General features: G+C 59.9%; 6 protein-coding genes across 6 annotated transcripts; 4 read left to right on the forward strand and 2 right to left on the reverse strand.

Moving 5' to 3' along the window:
- Positions 1 to 141: 141 nt before the first annotated feature.
- On the forward strand, positions 142 to 1,086 carry A1Q1_04088 (uncharacterized protein; the record flags this gene model as incomplete). Its single annotated transcript, XM_014322465.1, has 4 exons — positions 142 to 378; positions 436 to 666; positions 724 to 1,009; positions 1,070 to 1,086. The coding sequence occupies 4 exons, from the start codon at positions 142 to 144 to the stop codon at positions 1,084 to 1,086; spliced, it is 771 nt and encodes a 256-aa protein (XP_014177940.1).
- Positions 1,087 to 1,371: 285 nt separating this feature from the next.
- On the reverse strand, positions 1,372 to 2,040 carry A1Q1_04089 (cell growth-related protein; the record flags this gene model as incomplete). The annotated part of the gene is made up of 4 exons (XM_014322466.1): positions 1,372 to 1,609; positions 1,685 to 1,845; positions 1,893 to 1,933; positions 1,983 to 2,040. 4 exons carry the CDS (start codon positions 2,038 to 2,040, stop codon positions 1,372 to 1,374), a joined length of 498 nt encoding a protein of 165 aa, XP_014177941.1.
- A 268-nt stretch (positions 2,041 to 2,308) lies between these two features.
- Positions 2,309 to 4,657, forward strand: A1Q1_04090 (endopeptidase; the record flags this gene model as incomplete). Its single annotated transcript, XM_014322467.1, has 13 exons — positions 2,309 to 2,341; positions 2,382 to 2,510; positions 2,599 to 2,722; positions 2,784 to 3,022; positions 3,087 to 3,150; positions 3,195 to 3,295; positions 3,341 to 3,532; positions 3,577 to 3,745; positions 3,796 to 3,864; positions 3,906 to 3,961; positions 4,077 to 4,113; positions 4,177 to 4,452; positions 4,602 to 4,657. 13 exons carry the CDS (start codon positions 2,309 to 2,311, stop codon positions 4,655 to 4,657), a joined length of 1,545 nt encoding a protein of 514 aa, XP_014177942.1.
- Positions 4,658 to 4,907: 250 nt separating this feature from the next.
- A1Q1_04091 (calcium-transporting ATPase sarcoplasmic/endoplasmic reticulum type (Calcium pump)) lies at positions 4,908 to 7,940 on the reverse strand (the record flags this gene model as incomplete). Its single annotated transcript, XM_014322468.1, has 1 exon — positions 4,908 to 7,940. One exon carries the CDS (start codon positions 7,938 to 7,940, stop codon positions 4,908 to 4,910), a length of 3,033 nt encoding a protein of 1,010 aa, XP_014177943.1.
- Positions 7,941 to 8,449: 509 nt separating this feature from the next.
- On the forward strand, positions 8,450 to 10,426 carry A1Q1_04092 (uncharacterized protein; the record flags this gene model as incomplete). Its single annotated transcript, XM_014322469.1, has 5 exons — positions 8,450 to 8,682; positions 8,723 to 8,904; positions 8,951 to 9,672; positions 9,723 to 10,046; positions 10,292 to 10,426. The coding sequence occupies 5 exons, from the start codon at positions 8,450 to 8,452 to the stop codon at positions 10,424 to 10,426; spliced, it is 1,596 nt and encodes a 531-aa protein (XP_014177944.1).
- Positions 10,427 to 12,957: 2,531 nt separating this feature from the next.
- A1Q1_04093 (uncharacterized protein) lies at positions 12,958 to 18,831 on the forward strand (the record flags this gene model as incomplete). The annotated part of the gene is made up of 6 exons (XM_014322470.1): positions 12,958 to 14,726; positions 14,787 to 15,658; positions 15,716 to 16,484; positions 16,998 to 17,038; positions 17,212 to 17,885; positions 18,046 to 18,831. 6 exons carry the CDS (start codon positions 12,958 to 12,960, stop codon positions 18,829 to 18,831), a joined length of 4,911 nt encoding a protein of 1,636 aa, XP_014177945.1.
- Between the last annotated feature and the right edge of the window lie 1,544 nt (positions 18,832 to 20,375).

The raw sequence follows: 20,375 nt of genomic DNA on the forward strand, positions 1-20,375 counted from the left end.
GACGACTACAACGCACCGCTCGACGCGCTGGACCTGGTTGTGCGGAATGTAAGATGAGATCGTCAGGGACACCACGTGCCAGACGTACACCTCAGCTGGATGTCAACAATTTGGGCGCGTCCAGTCTTCCTCCAATAGACCATGCCCGCGACGCCGCCGCCGCCATCCCCAGAAGTCATAGAGGTGCCAGACAGCTCGCCGGAGGAACCGGCCGCTAAGCGCCGGCGGGCGATCCTGGCCGCGCTCAGCGGCGACGACACGAGGAAGCGCAAGTCTACCGACCTGGACTCGAAACAAGAGACCGTACCGGACACGTCAACTGACGTGAAGCGGCGTAGGGAAGGTTCCATGACGCGATCTCGCGAGACGGAGCGCATGGTGGGTACACTCTTGCTTGAGCTATGGCGTCCTCTTTGAGTATAACTGACCCTCCAGCTGAATAGTCTGGGCAAACAGTCCAACCCGATCACGCACAGCGAGGCGTTCGCGCGTACTCGGCACGTTCACTCATGCTCGACGGGACACCAGCAGCGCGGCGGCGACAGGGGGTTCTACACGCAGGCGCGGGCTATTGGACTGGCCGAAGCCGCTCGCCAGAACGGTGGTCGCGAGATGACGTACTGGGACGTGCGGACCAAGAATGTCGAGGACGCGGCGAGGACAAAGGTGAGTTCTTCGACCCCTCTCCCACGGCCATATCTCCTTTGCTGCTCGGATCCACAGCTAACGGACAGGAGACTGACATTTTTGGTGAGCTATTCTTTCGGCGAACTGGAGCTGACAGCAGCCGGCTGCCTGATTGCCATTAACGGCCCGACTGGTCCTCGAGCGTCCAACCTGCAGGTGCAGAATATGATCACGGCCAATGGCGGCCGATACGTTCCGCACCAGACGTCGCGATGCACGCATGTCGTCGCTGAGCGCCTGTCGGGCACCAAGTCACAGAAGTACATCAATGGACAGGGAAGTCGTGGTGCTGCCCAGCGTACGCGCGCCGTCAAGGTTGACTGTGAGCTGGATTTCGACTTGGCGAAGCTGACGAACAGGGATCCTTGACTGCGTTGCGCAGGGGAAGAGGCTGAGTGAGGCGGGATACTCCTCTGTCGAGGATCCGGTAAGCTGCCCGGAGGGACGGATAGCTAACAGGCAGACGCAGAAGAATCTCTTCTCGGCGCTCGGGATGAAGCCGAAACCTGAGTCGACGTAGGGGATAAGTAGACCTGTTGTAACATGTAACGACCTCATGACCTATCAATGCATACAATACACTCTATAAAGGCTGCAAGAAACAAACATCACAGTTGGCTTGGCTTACGTTCGCGGATTGCAGACGCCGCACCTGCATACACACGCTGCTTCGACGCGGCGAGCTTAATCGTCATCCTCATCGTCGTCATCGTACGCACGGCGCGCGACCTTGCGCGCACGCCTGTCGTCCTCGTCATCCGAGTCCGAGTCATAGTCGCGGCTCGAGATCTTGCGGCGGGGCGGCTCGTCCTCGTCCTCATCCTCGTTCTCGGTGAAGCGCGGCGCTGGCTCGGGGCTGCGCTGCCTGATCTTGGGCTTCGGCTTGGCCTTCTGGTTGATCTCGTCACAGGCGTCGACCCAGCTGTCATGTTAGCTCATCATAAGGGAGTCGACAGCTCAAAGCAAGGAGTCAAGAGCGGGGCGCAGTCTGACTCACTCGCAGTACACATCCACGGCAACGGAGAGGTCTGTGGTCAGCGATGATCGGCAAGGAGGGCCCACTGTTGATCGGTGTCGTGAACTTCTGTCCACACGTCTGCCGTTAGCTGAATCGCGCAAAACGCAGCCTACCTTGCAGTTGAGCGAGCCGAACATGGACTGCTTGTTACTGCATTGTCAGTCGATATCGGTACCAACACGCTTACATCTTGACCAGGACGGACTTCTCGTGGTGACAGAAGAGACACTTGAACACCGTGGCTGTTTGTCAGCTCCCTACCACTAATTCAGCTCACACAGCGGCTCGTTCGTCTTCTTCGCAACGGGCTTCTTCGACGACTTGCGCTTTCCCATTGTTGTGCTTGTTGTATGCAGTTGAAGGTGGTGAAAAGGAGAGACACCGGGTGGCCAGATTCAGGCTAAGTCATCTCCCAATCTTGAATCTGGCGCCCTACCCCGGGTTCGGACCACGTGGTATGACGGAGTCTGAATCGTGCCCGCAAAGCATGCGCGTTGTCGTCCCCCGCCTCCCACTCACTCGCTGCCTCTGTCATCATCGGTCCCTTCCTTCCCCTTCCACATCTAGTCTTCCTCCCCTACTACACATCGAACATCCTTCAGTATGGAGGAGATCGGAATTGACCTCAAGCTTGAGGTATGCTTACGACGTTCTCCCGGAAAGCTGACAGTCGCAGGACCCCACCCTCGCCGCCCAGCTTAGCGACAAGCAGGCGCTGTACGCTTCGCTGCCGGCCAGTGATGACGAGCTGTACACCACTTGGCGCAAGCTCGAGGCTCACCGCGAGTTTCTCCAGCTTCAGGAGGTGAGTGAGGCGCACGAAGCACACTGGCTCAGGCATCCGGGATGTGCTTACTAGCTCGCCCACTGTAGTCGACATAGCTAACTGACAGGACTACATCCGTGACGAGACCAAGAACCTGAGGCAGGAGCTGCTCCGCGCCCAGGAGGAGGTTAAGCGCATCCAGTCCGTTCCCCTTGTCATCGGCCAGTTCCTTGAGGCGGTCGACGAGCGCCGTGGCATCGTTGGATCCACCACTGGTGAGTTGGCGCAGTCCCCACCTTAACTAACACGCAGGTTCCAACTACGTCGTGCGCATCCTCTCTACTCTTGACCGCGAACTCCTCAAGCCCTCGAGCAGTGTGGCTTTGCATCGTCACTCTAATGCGCTTGTCGATATTCTGCCACCTGAGGCCGACTCAAGTATCGCCATGCTTGGCGCTGATGAGCGGCCGGATGTAAAGTACTCGGACGTCGGTGGACTGGATCAGCAGAAGCAGGAAATTAGGGAGGCTGTCGAGCTTCCTCTAGTGCAGGTGAGTACTGGGAGGTACTGGATACGGCTAGTTCGAGCAGATGGAGACAAGCTGACAAACACAGATGGATCTGTACAGGAAGATTGGTATCGACCCCCCTCGCGGTGTGCTGCTCTACGGCCCTCCCGGTATGTTATGCTGAAAAACCGTTGCATGTGAAGCTGACGATCAGGTACTGGAAAGACGATGCTGGTCAAGGCTGTCGCCAACGCCACTACGGCATCGTTCATTCGCGTTGTTGGATCGGAGTTCGTGCAGAAGTACCTCGGAGAGGTGAGTATTCAGCACCGGCTGTCCGTCGCTTCCGCTGACAAACAGGGTCCCCGTATGGTCAGAGATGTGTTCCGTCTGGCGCGCGAGAACTCGCCCTGTATCATCTTCATCGATGAGGTCGACGCCATCGCGACCAAGCGTTTCGACGCGCAGACAGGCTCGGACCGTGAGGTCCAGCGTATTCTTCTCGAGCTCCTCAACCAGATGGACGGTTTCGACCAGCAGACCACCGTCAAGGTATGCGCGAAGGACAATCTGTATATCGGAAGCTAACTTATCAGGTCATCATGGCCACCAACCGTCAAGACACCCTCGACCCCGCGCTCCTTCGTCCTGGTCGTCTCGACCGAAAGATCGAGTTCCCCAACCCGTCTCGTCGTGAGCGACGTCTCATCTTCCAGACTGTCACGTCGAAGATGAACCTCAGCCCCGACGTCGACCTCGAGGACTGTGAGTTCCAGGCCCTGAGAACCGTCATTAGGGATCGAACTGACGAACAGACGTCTCGCGGCCAGACAAGCTTTCCTCCGCCGAGATTGCTTCCATCTGCCAGGCCGCTGGTCTGCAAGGTATGCATGCATCGCCCGAATGGTCGCTAACGTTCCCGCAGCCGTGCGCAAGAACCGTTATGTCATCCTGCCGATCGACTTCGAGGAGGCTTGGAAGGTGCGTGGTGCCACTGGGCGGCGTTTGGAATTCCCGCAGTGCGAGCGCGGTGCGAGATTTCAGAACCACCCATATAAAATGTCTGCCGCACTTCGGTTACTGACTTTCTCCACAGAGCACCGTCAAGAAGTCAGAAGATAGGCTCGAATTCTGTGAGTAAACTGGCTCTGCCTACTGAAGACTTTGCTGACATTCAGACCGGTAATTGTGTACAGATTCATGCATTCATCAACGTTCCAAGACTGCCCCAACTTCCATCAACAACTTCCTCCTCCCTTCACCGCTCCGGCCGAGTATGGGCATCCTCATCCCGGTGTCCGCGCGAGGCTGGAGCGCAGAGCGACGCCTTCACTGGTACCGGCGTTATTTTGCTACCCCTTTGCAGCTTCGGCGCGTTCACGAGGCGGGTACTTCACAGGCGTCGGACACGTTCAATGCAAACGTGTTCGATTTCCGACCTACCAGCAGCCCTACGATACTAACCCCTTCCGGTGAGCTTGAGATTACTGACACAGCACCCCTTCCTCTCCTTCACCCACTTCATCTACTGTCACGATTCCACACTCTGGAATATACACGGGGCTCAACACTCTGCGAGCGAAATGTAACCTACATCGCTAGCGATTTTCATGCACCCAAGAGTACCCTGGCCCCTCTTCTACGGGAGAGGACGTCGCCCCATTACTCACCGGGTAGGGCTTATTTCGGTGCCCTACTTGGTCCTTTTCGGGGAGACATCTGTAGACTTTCATGCAGCTATTTATGATTACTTGGAAGCGATAATGAGAGCACAAGTCGCACGCAAATTGACCAGTCAGTCGCCCTCTTCTGACGTGGGGCAGATTGCGCGAAGGGCGCACCAAAATCCCTCGGGAAGATCTTGCAGTCGCAGCCTGGGCAGGGCCAAATCACCAATGCATAACCAAATGAATGCTATCTATTGTCTCTATTCCTTCTTGAGGACGTCCTCGACGAGTTCCTCGTCAGAGATTGGAGGCACCGAGTCCTCCTCGAGGCCAAAAGTCCGCGTGGCCCACTTGAGCGCCTCATCGATGGGAATGACAGGGAGCGAGAGGGCGAGGACCGTCTTCCACTCTGTCCAGCTCAGGGGCACGACCTGGAACAGGTCGGCGAGGAAGGGGGTGTACAGGATGATGCAGTGGCCGATCATGCTGCCCGCAATGGCGAGGACGAGGTACGGGTTCGTCCACACGGGGAGCGTGAGGAGCGACTCATTCTCGGACAGGGCGTTGCACGCGTTCAGCATCTCGATGACGACGAGGATGGTGAGCGACATGGTCGAGCCAGACTTTTGCGGGAACGTGTTGGGCAGGAAGAGCTTCTCGCCGTTGAACCGCGTCACGGACGAGTGGAAGTGCGTCAGCTCGTGCCAGCTGATCTTGGGGCCGTCCGCGTAGGTCGTGAACCACCAGACATATCCCCCGACAGTCGCGAGGCCGACATAAAGGCCAACGATGAGGTAGCGCAGGAAGAGCCACTTGGTGATCAGCGGAGCGTTGGCGCGGCGCGGCGGGGAAGTCATGATGTGATGGTCCGGCTTGTTGAATCCGAGCGCCATGGCGGGCGCCGCGTCCGTGGACAGGTTGACGAGAAGGAGCTGGATCGGGATGAGTCCCTCGGGCAGGCCGAGCAGGACGGTGAGGAAGATGCTGAACACTTCGCCAATGTTGGACGAGATGAGGTACCGGATGAACTGCTTCGTGTTGTTGTAGATGTTCCTTCCCTCCTTAACGGCACCCTCGATGGTCGTGAAGTTGTTCGTGGTCAGGACCATGTCGCTCGCGAGCTTGGCGACATCCGTGCCGCTGCCCATCGCAATACCGATGTCGGCGCGCTTCAGTGCCGGAGCGTCGTTGACACCGTCGCCCGTCATGGCGACAATTAGGCCCTGAGACTGGAGCAGGTCGACAAGCTGGCTCTTGTGCGTCGGCTCCGTGCGCGAGAAGAGCGAAGCGTGCTGGATCGCCTCAAGCTTTGCCTGGGGCGAAAGGGCATCGAACTCGCGGCCCGTGAACGACTTGCCGGTCACATCCTCGTCAGCGCCAAACACGCCGATCTGGCGACAAATCGTTTCGGCCGTCGACTTGTTGTCGCCCGTGATCACAATGGTGCGAATACCCGCCTTGCGGCAGCTCTCGATCGCGTCTCGGACGCCGGGGCGGGGAGGGTCGAGCATGCCGACCAGGCCGACAAAAGTCATGTTCTGCTCAAAACGGACGTAATCATCAGACGACTCGGACTTGTAGTGCGAAATGTCTCCGTCATCCTCCTCGACGTACGCGAGGGCGAGCGTGCGCAGACCATGGGCGCCGTACTCTTGCTGCTTCTGGTCGATCTGCCTCTTCACCTCGGCCGAAAGGGGCTTGATGCCGTTGGGGGTGATGACACTCGTGCAACGCTCGAGAATGCTCTCCGGCGCACCCTTAACGAGCAGCGAGACCTTGCCGTTGTTAGAAGTAAGGACGGACATGGACTTGCGGTCGCGCGTGAACTCGAACGTGAGCAGGCGCTCGATGCGAGACTCAAAGTGCTCGTTCACGGCCATGGCACGCTGCGCGGGTGTCAACGCAGAGAGAGTCGAGTTGAAGGCGTCCTCGTCCGAACCGAGCTTCTCGACGAGGACACGCATCGCCGCCTCAGTCGGCTCGCCGACGTTCGTGTACGTGTCCGTCTCGTCGTGGTAGTTGACCTTGGCGTCGTTGCAGATGGAGCAAATCTCGACGAGCTTGTCGACCGGCGCGGTGCGGACGAGCTCCTTCGGCGCGTACTCGCCAGCCATGGTGGAGACGGATCCGGTAGGGGCGTATGTCGTGCCGCCGACCTGGAACTCGGCGACGCCGTCAGAGTTGATGGTCAAGAACCGCGCGACGCTCATCTGGTTTGTCGTGAGCGTGCCAGTCTTGTCGGAACAGATGACATTCGTGCAGCCGAGCGTCTCGACGGACGGCAGGTGGCGTACGATGGCACCCTGCTTTGCCATCTTCTTCGTGCCGAGCGCGAGGCAGGCGGTGATAACGGCCGCAAGTCCCTCGGGAATAGCGGCGACGGCGAGCGCGACAGCGATCTTGAGGTAGTAAATCGCGCCCTTGAGCCAGCCGTGATGGGTGGGGTCGGAGAAGTTGCGGAAGTTGACGAGCCATACCAGAACACAGATGACGGAGATGACCTTGGCAAGCTGGTCGCCGAACTCATCCAGCTGGCGCTTCAGCGGCGTCTTCTCGTCCTCATCGTCCTTGTCCGCAATCGAGGAGTGAATCGCACCCAGAGCCGTCTTCTCGCCAGTCAGGACGACCACCGCCTTGGCAGCGCCATTGACGACCGTCGTGCCCGCGAAGAGAATGTTGGTCATGTCCTGCTTCACGGCACCCTCGTCTTTCACAATAGCGTCGGTCTTCGGCACACTCATACTCTCACCCGTCAGCATGGCCTGGTCCACGCGGAACGAGCTTGAGGAGAAGCTGATGATGCGGCAGTCGGCGGGAATGCGGTCACCAACATGGACCGAGACGATGTCGCCGGGGACGAGGTCGGCAGCGGGAATCTTGACGAGACGACCATTGCGGTAGACATTCGCCTCGTCGGGCGAGTACTCCTTCAGCGCATCGATAGCCTTCTCAGCGTTACTCTCCTGGACGACTCCGACAACAGCGTTTGCGATGAGGATGAGCAGGATGACGAGCGGCTCAACAAAGGCAGTCAACCAGTTCCCGGAAGTGTCCTCGAAAAGCGCAAGGACGAACGAGACGACGGCTGAACCCAGGAGGATCAGCACGAGCTGGTCCTCAAACTGAGCGAGCACGAGGGCGATCAGAGAGGTGGGCTCAGACTCCTGGAGCTTATTGGCGCCGTACAGCTTGCGGTGCTGCACGACCTGCTCGTCGGTGAGACCATTGGCGGAGTCCGTGCCGAAATGCGCGAGGACATCGTTCGGACTTTGCGTCCACGCCTTGTCCAACATTTCGGGCGAAGACTGTCGGGGCGGGAGGTGGGCGATGGTCGATTTAGCAGAAGCAAGATAAGGTTACAGCCGAGTAATGTCGGGGAGGGGTACGTGCACCACCGGTGGCGACAGAAACCGGGTTTGTGCGTGCCGTATATGTCCAGATCTGGGTGTGACGAAGTCGAGGATGAAGAAATGAGCGGCTTTGTCAGCGTCTCTTGGGCTGCTGACGGTTCGACGTTGATTCGGACGCGTCGTGCCGTATTCAGAAATATCGGGGTCCAGGGCATTTGCCGCTCAGAACCGGCGCCGACGACCGAACTTCCACGTCCGACTGCCACCTCATCTTAACGGAGGTTTCGAGTAAGTTCTGCCACGTGGCGAGCAAACAGTGGACCACAGAAAGTGGAGGTCCAGCGGCAACTGGTCGTCATCACGGTGGACAGCGAGCAACATTCTGGACAGCGACAAGAGCAGCGAGCGCGACCATCCGACGCGACTTTACGCGTTCAGACCAGCCAGACAGCATGGTCCAGAACGTCACGTACCACTGTCCGCACCTGGACACTCCTCGGCCACCCCTCGCCCCATCCTTTGCGTCGTCGTCGGCTGACCTCTCCGAGCTGCCTTCCCTCTACTTCTGTGAGGAATGCGACGCCATCAGATGCTCGGAGTGCATTTCCGTTGAGGTCGCCAGCTACTACTGTCCCAACTGCCTGTTCGACGTCCCCACCGCCAATGTGCGCGCCGACAAGAACAGGTGAGCTATGGCAATCGCTCTGTCAAGCTGACGACGCCAGATGCGCTCGGTCCTGCTTTGCTTGTCCACAATGCTGCGTTGCTCTGTCGGTTCTGCCGTCAATGAAACAGGATGAACGAGGTCATCATGTCGGAGGAGCCCCGTATTTCTTCTTGTGCCCGTCCTGCAAGTGGTCAAGTCACGAGATTGGGTGGCTCTTTGAGAAGCCTTCCTCCTTGGCCAGTGAGTTACAGCTGCGTCGGTGGGGAGGCAAGCTGACACATAACAGGCCAAGCGGTCAATGTCTACCCCATTCCGGAGGAAGAGCAGGCCGAGTTCGACCAGCTGAAGGATCATCTCGAGAATTACATCCAAGATACGCCGTCAGTGAACCCGAAGACTGGCCACTCAAGACGAGTGCCGACACGGCATATCGGCAAGATCACGCAAGCTGCCGCTCGTGCTCTGGGTCGCGATGTCCCGGGGTCTCCTCTAGCCCGCCCAAAACGTCGAGTGGCCGGGGATGACAAGGGACGAGCAGGCTGGGATGAGCTCGGCAAGTACGAAGCGAAGCATGCGTGGCGTTCAGACGAGCAGGGTAATGGAGGAAGCGACATCGACGCACTACGGGAGATGACGGGTGAGGACATCACGCCGCTGGACAAGCGGTGGGAGGGTGCTTGGGCTGTTCCCAGCACTGCCAAGGACGCAGTACCAGAACGCATCCCACTGCAGGCGAAATTAACCAAACGGTGCCCAAGTCCGACGTGCCGCCACATTCTCATCCAACCCGACACCAAGAGTGTGCGCATGCTCATCAAGATGGTGGCGTCGAATTACCTCCCTGCGCTAGAACTGGGCCGACGACGCCATCGCCGCGGTGAAACTGTGCCCGCGGGCATGACGGAGGAAGACATGGAGAGGCGGCGCAAGGATCGGCGGCGAGCCCGCTTGGCACCCGGGCAAGAGGCGGACCAGGATATGCGCGAGCCGCTGAAAGCAGGCGAAGTCGTGAGTTTGAACGGTCGTCCTCGCAGCTGACATCGCAGTACTCGTTCCAGCTAGCTTTCACGAACCCACTGTACGACCCTATCCAGATCCGATTGTCGGCGCCCCACCAAAAGCACTCAATACCTCCGAACCATCTCATTCATATTCCGACTGCGCACTTCACAGTCGGGGCATTGAAGGAGACATTCGCGTACGACGATGAAGATGACGACGACTCGGGAGGAGAGGATGAGTTCGACGATCGGAAGCGCCTCAGCTTGACGCGCTCAACGCGAGCGCATCCGGGTGCATCTGACGTCGAGAAACGGGGCAATGTTTCCAAAGTCGGTCTCGAGCTGGAAGTGCTGCCCAGCGCGGAGGAAGGTCCTGTGGAGGTGAGTAGTAAAGACCCCAGAATCATTCACTCGGTGCCGAGGCAGTGTCGCGCGCATGCCTTTGGTTCTGGACCTCTCGGGACCAAAGGTGTTCCTTGTGCAGGCCGCTGCACTCGGGACCACCCCGAAGCACCAGTTCCTAGGGCGGGCACGTCGCACGGGCTCGCCACGAAGTTCATTATGTCTGTTTACACAATGTTTGGGTCCACGAAGGCACTCTACTCGGAGGTTGTAGCATCTGACAGCAGTTTGATCTCGAGGTGCGGTTCACCTACCGGGCCGACGACGCCGAGGGGGCGAAGGACAAGGAACCCGAGTACAAGACGTTTACCTTCTGGACGCGCGTGCATGCGGGTGAGGTTGTGCCTGATTATGAGTAGTCTGCTGGCAGAACGATACAACCAGCAAAGTTGTACTAGACTTGTGCATGTTCATATTAACTGCGTTTATACGACGTGTCGTACGCGTATGTACGTGATGTCCCTCTCTGTGGCAGTTGCCGCCGGGAAACGGGCTGGGTGGTGTTTGAGCGCTCTGAACAGAGTTCAGCAAGGACCGACCCACCACCCGGCTCTCCCCTCGGTATAAGCACCCAGATGTCAGAGGACAGGAACAGGGTTAGTAGTGAGCTCTCAATTTTGGGAACGAGGCAGGAATTTTCGGGCTCCGATATCCACAAGCGGCACGAAAAAGGTCAGATTATCTGGTGCAGATTCGCAAAAACAATAAGATCCGCGTGAAGATGTTGGGCGAAAGGGTCTCTACCCAGGCCGTATCCGCGGTCGCCGCCCAGTCCATCGGACATGTCGTTTCGGCGCTGCAGTTGCGTCGCGCGGCGCTGCATTATGAGCGACGGCGCAGGACAGCGGCGTACGGAAGGTCTCCCTGGAGGGTGTCATAGAAGGATTCGGCGACGCTGTCCAGAGACGACTGGCCATCTGCTCCAGGGTCGAGTCAGACCCTGGCATTCGTCCCTGTCTTGCCCTGGGGGACTTTTGCAGCCCTCTTTTCCGAGAACAGCTGGTCTACTGTCGTCTGCCCATGCCTCCGCTGATCCGCTGGGAAGCGCCGAAGAGGGGATGGTGGGTTTGTTTGTCTACTCTTCCAGGACATCTTCCAGGATCTCCAGGATCCAGGACATCTGCACAGGGAGATTGTTGTGGAGCGTGCTGCAAGCAGACCAGCCAGCCATGACGGTGTGAACTACTGGCGTCCTTGGCTTTGCCTTGGCTGAGCCCGGCGCAGAATTAGAAAAAGACATGGCTTGAACTCTGCGCTGGGGAACCAACCGTGTCTGGGCCTATGATTACATGCCCTATTGCAGGGATCTGTGGTGCTGGGCGCAGGCATGCTTCATTAGTGACAGCCCCGCTGCGCCGCGCGCTCTCACAGCCAACGCAGTTCGATAGATGTGTGTGGTACCTCGGACCTGGACTCGCGGTGCTGCGCTCCGCACTGACGGCATGCGCGCGCATGCCCTGCCCTCTCTCTCTCTCCAGCCCTCTCGGCGCACGGCGTGCGGCGTGCGGCGCACGGTATACGGCTGATTCCTGCGCATGCAATCGAGAACCCAGAAGCGACCTCGGAGCACGAATATCCAGCCGACGAAGTCCAAGACAGGGAACAGATCTCGCAGATCACCACACGCTCGGTCGACCAACATTGCAACTTCTTTCGGACCTCGACATTGAGTCAATGTTGCACTCGACATTACCACCACCACTTTCTTGCTAGTCACCACCATCGTCACTCCCTGCCGATCGATCCCTCGCGACGCACGCACCCTCGCCCCCGACCTGTGTCCCAGTGACGCTTCGATACCCTGCCGAACGAGCGAGCGACTCAGCACCCAAACATTACTCATCCCATCCCACACAACTCTTTACAGTCGCGCCCCTGCAAAACAAAACAACGAGCACGGCCGCCTCCCATGTCCATTTCCCCAGAACGGCCCCTTTGATCTCCATTGATCTGCGCTGTTGAAGCGTAAGCCATCCCTTCACCCGCCCCCACCGCCGGCCGCCTCCTCTTCACCCCGCCGTCTCGTCTCCTTTCGCCTACTCGCTTCCCCCAAACATTGGTCAAAAGCCGACACAATGTTGCCCCGGTCTCATGGCGCCATGTTCCTCTCGACATCGCCGAGCAGCGAGGCGCTGTCGATGTACGGGAGCGCGATACCGTCTCGTGAGTAACTTGGAGTAACTTTTCCGTGGTTGTGGTTGGAGTGTTGTTTGGTCCGAAAGTTCTTTTCCTGGAAAGCTATGTCTTGTGCCGCCGTGTGCTGTGCGGGACGAAGCATCAGGCATCAGGAGAGACCGGCTGTCCTGGCTGTGCTGATAAGGCATGGCTATGCACGCTATGCACATGAGCCGCTAGCTTTTCCCTGTGCAGTGCAGGCGGCAGCGGCTATGCTATGTGTCCTGGGTCTGGTTTGATGTTGGGACAAGGCAATTCATCCTTGTGCACCTTCGGACTGGGCGGCAGACGGCTCTGCATTTTGCTCGGAAACCCTTTGCTCCCCTACTCAAAAAAAGCTGCGAAACCTGCGTGCGACGCGTCGGAAAGACCACGGCGACGGGCTGGATGCAGTGCCAGGCTCGGGTAGCGCGTCGCGGGGATTAAGGTCAAGGTCCTCGTTGGTTCCCGTATCCGCGGGCGACCAACGGCATCTGACACCTGCCCTGGCACCAGGCCAGGCTACAGGCCGGGAACAGCATTCACTCCTGCAGTAGTTGCAGCGGCTGCATTCACCAATCTCGTGCACATGCATCCGTATCCGTTCCGGAGCCACCGGAGACCCAAGGAGACCCAGGACCTGTGCAGGAACACCGTCACTGGAACAACACAAAGACACATGGTCTCGTCGACACACACACACACACACACACACGCACTACCTCTTCACGCGTTTATGCTTTTCGCTTCATCCTCCATCCTGCCCGAAACACAGTCTCCTCCTCCTTCTGCTCGCACTCGCACTCCATTGTCCCCCATCGACACGACAACGCTGACCCCCTCCCCAGCCCTGTCCGACTATGGCCCTGCGACGCTGCCAGACCCCTCGACTCTAGCGAAACGGCGATCCACAGGAGCTTCCGAGGCTCTGCAGTACTACTGGTCGTCCTCGGCAGGAGGAAGGAGCGAGTCCTTCTCCTCTAGTCTCGGGACACTTGCCTCGCCGCTCGAGACTAGCTCGTCCCACACCGTACTCTCGTCCCCTTACTCGATCTCACCAAACCCCCTTCTCCACGACGGCAAGTCACACTCCCAGATGAGCTTCCAGGAGGTCATTGTCGGGGGCGAGTCCCCAAAAGGCACTCGCGGCCTCCAGCTCGTTGCAGAGCCAGACAGCACCGACGATCTAAACACGACAATGCAAGCGACGTCGATGCCAAGCAATCGTCCGACACCACCGCCGCCGGGATCAAGCCAGCCTCCGCCTAGTGCGTACAATGCGCACAGCGCGTCTTCAACTTTAACCTCAACTTCGAGGAGATCGTTACCCATGATCCCGGATGCCGGCATCACGCCTCATGGTGCACACAACACGTCCCACCCCACGCATACCATGCATTCGCACCACCAACCACCTCAACGCCTTCCTCACCTTCCTTCCCCGTCACCGTCTCCGCAACCGCCCATCGCCGCCCAGATGACCGTCGACTCGGGCTCGGACACGATCCGGTCCACGTCCACGAGACGGAAACGCCCTCCCCTTCCCCCGATTCCCACCTCGACACCCCAGACATCTTCCCCCGCTAGCAGCTATTCGTCTCACTCCCACCGCCGCCTCCCGAGCCGACCGCCGAGCCGCCCGGACTCCGAGTCAGGCGAGAGCCAGTACTCGGTCGACGACAGCCCGGCACCTATTCCGCCGTCACTCGTGCGCCGTGATACCGCGATCCAGGACGAGCTCGCGCGCCTTCACTCTCACCGCAAGGGCATGGTCGACATGAACGGCGACATTGACGTGCTCTTAGACCCAACATTCGATGAGTGGGCCCATCAGGGCGGCGGCAACTGGAACAAGGCACAGTCCGGCTCGGCCGCGTCGACGATTGCCGAAAAGCTCGTGACGCCGACACAAGAGATGGCGAACGAGCGCGGGGACCGCCCACACGTCGCCGTCAACACCGATTTGAGGGAGTGTGGCAAGACGCCATCGCCCCGGAGTGCAGACTCGGGAGAGAAGACTCCCCAGGGAAGCACTGAGGTGTTGGTGAAGCCATCGCCCGTGTCGTCGAACAACAGTTCCAAGGGAAGGCTGTCTGTCCGGCCGACAGGAGGAAGCGCCCCGGGCAGCACCCCGGGAAGCGATGGGCCGGATTCTCGCCGCTCGACATCATCGCAGGCGTCGGGCTCGAGCAGGAATGCCAATGGTGGCCGACAGGAAAGGCCGCGACGTCTTTCCGCAAGCCCTCAGGAGGATCCCGAGACGCCGCACAGTGCCCCCGCGTACAAGACGTCCTTCGGCGATCTGAGACTTCCGGGTCGTCCGGCAAGCTTACTGCCTGCAGCCAAGGTTGATCCCCCGCGCCGATCGCAGTCGCTCGACAAGCCCGAGGTGTTGATGTCCATCAAACAACAACAGCAGCAGCAGCAGCGACAACAGAGTCCATCACCACAGCTGCCGCCTCGTCGAAGCCCCGACCCGCCACCACGCAGTGAGCTGCGGCAACCGTGCGTAACATGATTACCGATATATATGAGCATCAGGAGGTCCGTGCTAATCAAACTCAGGAATCTTTCAGCCGTTCAGGAATCAAGCACGGTGTTTACTGCGTCTCCAACATCCACCACACCGGTGGAACCGGTCACTAGCACCTCGTACAACTCTACGGCCCCGTACCGCACCACGACACTGCCTACGATCATCAATACGCCCCACACGCCAGTCACGTCCCCGCGATCCTCGCAGCAGCTCCGCTCCAAGACGGATCCTTCCCCGGGCGGTGACGCCCGATCGTCATCCCAGATGGCCAACTCGAGCACGATCCAGGACCTGACGCATGTGGTGGACAATGCCGTCGACGAGATCGGCCTCATCAACTCGCAGGACACGCCGCCGCCTCTGCTCAGCGAGCCCGAGAAGTCGACCCCTTCCCGCCCCCGCAGCGACTTAGCGACCTCCTCCCTCCCGCCGCGCACATCGTCGTCGATCTCGTCTGGCGACGGCGCATCGTTATCACCGACCTCTGCTCAGTTCCCGGGGGCGCGCCCGCCTATGCACGTCCACTCGTCGAGCTCTAACAGCGCAGTCGGTCTGGGACTCATGAGCAGCATGGGCGTGTCGTCCGCATTAGCAGGAACTCAGCGCAGCGCTATCAACGTTGGCCAGAGTGCTATCAGCGTCGGTCAGAACGTCGGCAGGCACGTCCGCAAGGCGTCTTCCATCCTCTCCATGCGCTCGAGTAGCTACACGCTGTCGCCGACGAACGCTACGTTCCAGAACCACCAGCAGCAGCCCCCGGTCAAGTCGCTCCCCTTCGCCATCATGTATGGTAACATCAAGGCGCTCAAGACCCCGGGCGAGCGCGCCCGGGCCTACCAGCAGCATATTGAGGGGCTGGCCCGCGCCGACTCGGGTCTGCGCGAGTGGTGCAGCAATGTTCGTGAGTAAAGGATGCGTCAGGGGCGGAGGCGAACAAGGACAATCGCTGATATCACAGGCAACGCCCCACGACAGAACGTCACCAAGGCGCGGGTGGGCTTGGGAATCCGGGATCCGGCTGGTGCCCCGCGTGGCTTAACCATCGGTGAGCCGACACCGCGCAACGTCTCTGGCGCGTCCGAGTTCCCGATGCGATCGGATGCGACGCGCGCCAACGAGATCAGGGTCCCGACCGTGGAGACGACGGATAACAGCACGACCGTGCCGCTGAACAACCTGCCATACCCGCAGCTCGCGAGCGTCAAGGGTTCGGGGTCCATGCAGAGCCTGGCGAGTATCCCTGCTCCGCCGACACCGGCGAAGAACCGGAGCGGTGGCGGCCTGCTGTCGGCACTCCGGCTCAAGAAGGAGAAGGAGAACACATCGCTCGGCCCGCCGACGAACCTGCTCGCGAACGGCTCGAACGGCAAAGTCGCACGGAGCTACACCTCGTCCTCGACGTCGCTTGGCCGCGCGTCGATCGATTCGCCCGACGGCCCGCGCGCGCCTCACAGCCCCTCGCCACACGGTCCGCGTCCCGGCCCCGTCACCCGGACGAGCTATGACAGCTCGCGCTCGAGCCTCGACTCTGCGGGACTTCTCGGACGCCCGTCCTCGAACAATAAGGCCGGCAGCGTGAACGCGCCGCATGGGCTCTCGCCGCTCAGCCGAGACGACGGCGTCAACGAGGAGGATGTCCGGTACATGCTCGAGATGCTTCCGCACGCCGAGCGCAGCACCATCAGGCAGTATCTGGAGCGGTACGGCGACACCAGCTATGCGATGACGTGAGTACTCCAGCGCCCCGCAGGGTGCTCCAGGGATGGTGGCTGGAAAGGACAAAGGCTGACAAACAGGGCGTATCTCGAGGACGAGAAGCGCGGCGAGCTGCTGAAGACGTAGTCGGCGGTGTGTGAGGACAACACCGTGATCACTACAGCCACTTGGCGGCACACGGGATAGCACCACGCAGTATTCGGTGCACAACCCGGTTCACATCCACTTCCACTTTTTACTCTTTACCTTCACTCAATCACCATTGTATGTTTCCTCTTTTCCGCGATTATGCATCTGTGCTGTAAGCAAAGTTGGTTTCTGTGGGGAGGGGAGCAGCTGTGAGAGGAACGGGCGCAAGGTCCGTGCGCGCCGGCGTGCGATGTGCCCCGAGGCGCACTCTCTTGGCTTGGTGGCGGTCCACAGTGGCCCGAGCAGATACGAGTTGGACGGCTCGACGGGTCTCTGGAAAGAGGTTGCGATGTTGTCTCGTTGGTCCATCGCTGTTGACTGCTGGTTCTGGCAAGATCGTCGTCGCCGCCCTACGCCTACGCCGAGATTGAGGATCGTCGGTCGCCCATTCGTTCGTATACCACGTACGCCCTCGCCGTCGCCGAAGGCCTCCAGTCCATCTAGCCGAACTTCCGGAATAACGCAGGCCCGCCCCCCACCACCCTATCCTCAAGAGTGCGAGCTCGTCGACATCGATTTCGACGGCGCTCCAAAGTTAACAAGATACAGCAGAGACACTAGCCAACCTGCCCCGCCTCGGGTCGCTGAGGCTCAAGGCCAAGGCGCACAGCTGGCTGCGCCGACCGTCGAGCGCCGGCTCTGCCTCAGGTTCTGGCTCTCCAGCACACTCGCGCGAAGAGTCGGCTGTCTCCCACGTCTCGAACCTTGTCTCGCACTCAAGACAGGCGTCGACTCTCTCCCAGGTCTCGAGCTTCTTCTCTAGATCTTCTAGGTCTAGGTCCAAGACCTCGTCGCAGGCCCCGTCACTGAGCTCGTCGCATTCGAGAGAACCGAGTGTCGCTTCGAGTCATACGACCAGGGCCCCGTCGCCTGTAACCCCGACTGCGGCTGGCTTCCCCTCGGACGTCGCTGCTACCACTCCCGCTCCTCCCGTCACCCCAGCGGCTGACGCGGCCGTCCCTACGCAGCCGACCGCAGACATCGAGGCGACTCCGACTCCGCAAGCCCCCGCTGCTTCTGCTGCAGACGACCGTCCCCACCCAGCTCCCTCCAAACCCTCTGCCACCTCACTCCACTCGGTCGCCGAGTCAGCCAAGTCCGAAACCATGTCGCACAACAGCTCCGACTCGTCGGCGCAGGACTTTCTGCAGTGCGCGTACCCGCGCCAGTCCCAGAATGAAGTCAAGCAAGACCCGGCGTGGACCGAGGGAGACTTTGAGCTCGTGAGCGCTGATGGGGTCCGGTTCCGGGTCCCGAGTTATTACATGTATGCGAGCTCGTGAGTCACTCCTTACCTTGGTTCCTTATGCTCTTCCACACCAAGCATTGGCGTATTCTTCCCCCACGCACGCAGGAGCTCAAGCTGACAGTCGCACAGCGAAGTGTTCCGCGAGTTCGGCCAAATCGTCCCCCTCCCCGGGAAAACAGCGCCTCGTCCTGACTGAAGACTTTGAGACGTCCGTCATCATCGGCCTCTACCTCGAGTTCGTGGTGCATGCCACCTTCCTCGTGCCCGGGGACGGAACGACGCTCGAGTCCCTCGTGACCGTGAAGCGACTCGTGCTCTTCCTGCGGAAGTATGCCTGTGACGGGGTTCTCAAGCTCCTCCTTCTCACGATCCGGGAGTGCATCAAGCAGCCCTCCAGCGTTAGTCCGCTCGTGGGTTTCATCGCCGGCGCGATTGCCGAGGACGCGTACACTTGCTCTTCGAGCCTCGATGTGGGCGACTGGACATGGAGCATGATGAACATCCCCGGATCCGGACTGGGAAGCGCAAACGTCTTCGACCCGCACCACATGCCCGTCAACGTCTGGCAGATGATTCCGGGCATGTATACCTGGGCCCTGACGACGGCGTGGAAGGGCGACCCGGCGCCGCGCCGCCAAGATTCGGCCATGAGCATGTCCTCCCTCGGCTCCTTGCGGTACGGGTACAGTTCCCACCGCGAGGGACACGGCAGGGAGGGGTCCCGCGTCGGGGGTGATTCGAGGATGGGTGGCGACTCGCGGATGGATTCGCGGATGGACTCGCGGATGGACTCGAGAATGGGCGACAGCAGGATGGACTCGCGGATGGGGGAGAGGGAACGCATGGACCGGGTGGGAGACCGTGTCGAGGAGATGAGGGATATGGGCAGTGTCCACGGCAGTCATCGCCGGGAGGGCTAGCGCGTCGACAGCAGGCGGAGCCACCGGAGCGCATCCAGGCAGGAGCCGGATGTGCAGCGCAAGGTGTATGCTTGGCAGCAGTGGCTCTAGTCGCTGGAAGGGGGGTCGCACCAGTCCCCACCTAAACTGGCATGCGGCCGTCAGCATGATGGCGAGAGCAGCCGACCGAAGAGACGAGGCAGTGTCGAGAGTTAGCCTGATGTGGGAGTGTCTGTAGTGAGTTCCGAGATCGAGTAGAGATTTTCCGTCATAAGTCTTGGGTATAGTGTAATGCATAGTTCTTCGCACCGTTCAGACATCTTGTCGCCTTTGCTGCTCTGCGAATCGTCGACTGATTCAGCTTGACTCACCACTCTGCTCGAATCGGCGGGTCGCTCGTGAGCATCTGCCTCGGAAGCAGCTCCCAATTCTGGAACACCGCTGATCGGAGACAATTAGACTGCGCCCGCCGATCTTGGTTCTTCGTGGCCGCGGTGCTGGAGAGAGGGGCGCTCGTCTGGCAGTGTTGTGAGCAGACGTCTACGGACACCGGTCAGTTACCGTCAGTCCTGACTGCTTCGCCCGGCCAAACACACGGAGAGTGTCCGACGTTGATCTGATGGCCAGTACAGTCGAGTCCCCGAAAAGCACCAGCTCAAGAGTGGCGGGAAGAATGAACAAGTTGAGTCAGACGCTGAGCTTGTCGAGTGTCATGAAGGGTCAGGTGGTAGAGATCGAAGCGCGTGCCCATGTTGATGAGGTGTCTGTCCCGGTGACAGCCTAAACAGGTGAGCGTCGCTCAGCTCCGGTCCGAGACTTATCAAGCATTTGACTTCTGATTTCAGTGTGATAACAAAGCCGGGTGCGAGATCTGGCAGAACGGGAGATCCGACTTTCCGGCACATCGGTGTGTCACCGTTAATGCGGGAGATTGGCCAGAAGTCTAAACCGAGACTTAGCCGGTGCCGTCCGCCCATTCAACAGGGCCGACCCAAAGTTCCAGCAATTGCGACCTAGTCTGCATGCACGGCTTTGTATGCAGACCCAGAGCACGGCGCACGGGCGTGTCCTCACCGTAAGAGGTCAGATCATTCGTCCGATAGGTCAGATAGGTCGGCTTCCAGATCTGACCCTCTCACCAAACACGGAGCCCAGGCGGCGCCGCCAGCAGGGCTGCAACGCCTTATAAAGCCAAATTCGGAACATCATATCAGACACGAATGTGGGCAACAACACCAGGCGCAGGGAACGTGGGGGCAGGTTCCGCCGCGGCACGAAGCTCAGAGACTCGAGGCATGAGGCACCCCGCATACTCCGGACACGCGCTCGGGCACACGAGCAATGTTATCGGGGAAGGGCCGGTCGTCTAGCTCGTCTGGGCAGGCATGGGCGCGCTAAGAGAGAGACAGGCGCCGATGGCGGCGGCCCAGAGGCGCAACCCAGGCGCCAAGTGGGGTACGGCATCGGCACGTCGGCCGCGGGCCCCCATTGCGCTCTGTGCGCGAGAGAGAGCGGGCAGCCGCGATCTGACTTTTTGGTTGGCGAGATAGGCGGGTTCTGGCAGA

The sequence above is a fragment of the Trichosporon asahii genome (assembly GCF_000293215.1).
Source record: "Trichosporon asahii var. asahii CBS 2479 unplaced genomic scaffold scaffold00070, whole genome shotgun sequence".
Classification (NCBI taxonomy): domain Eukaryota; kingdom Fungi; phylum Basidiomycota; class Tremellomycetes; order Trichosporonales; family Trichosporonaceae; genus Trichosporon; species Trichosporon asahii.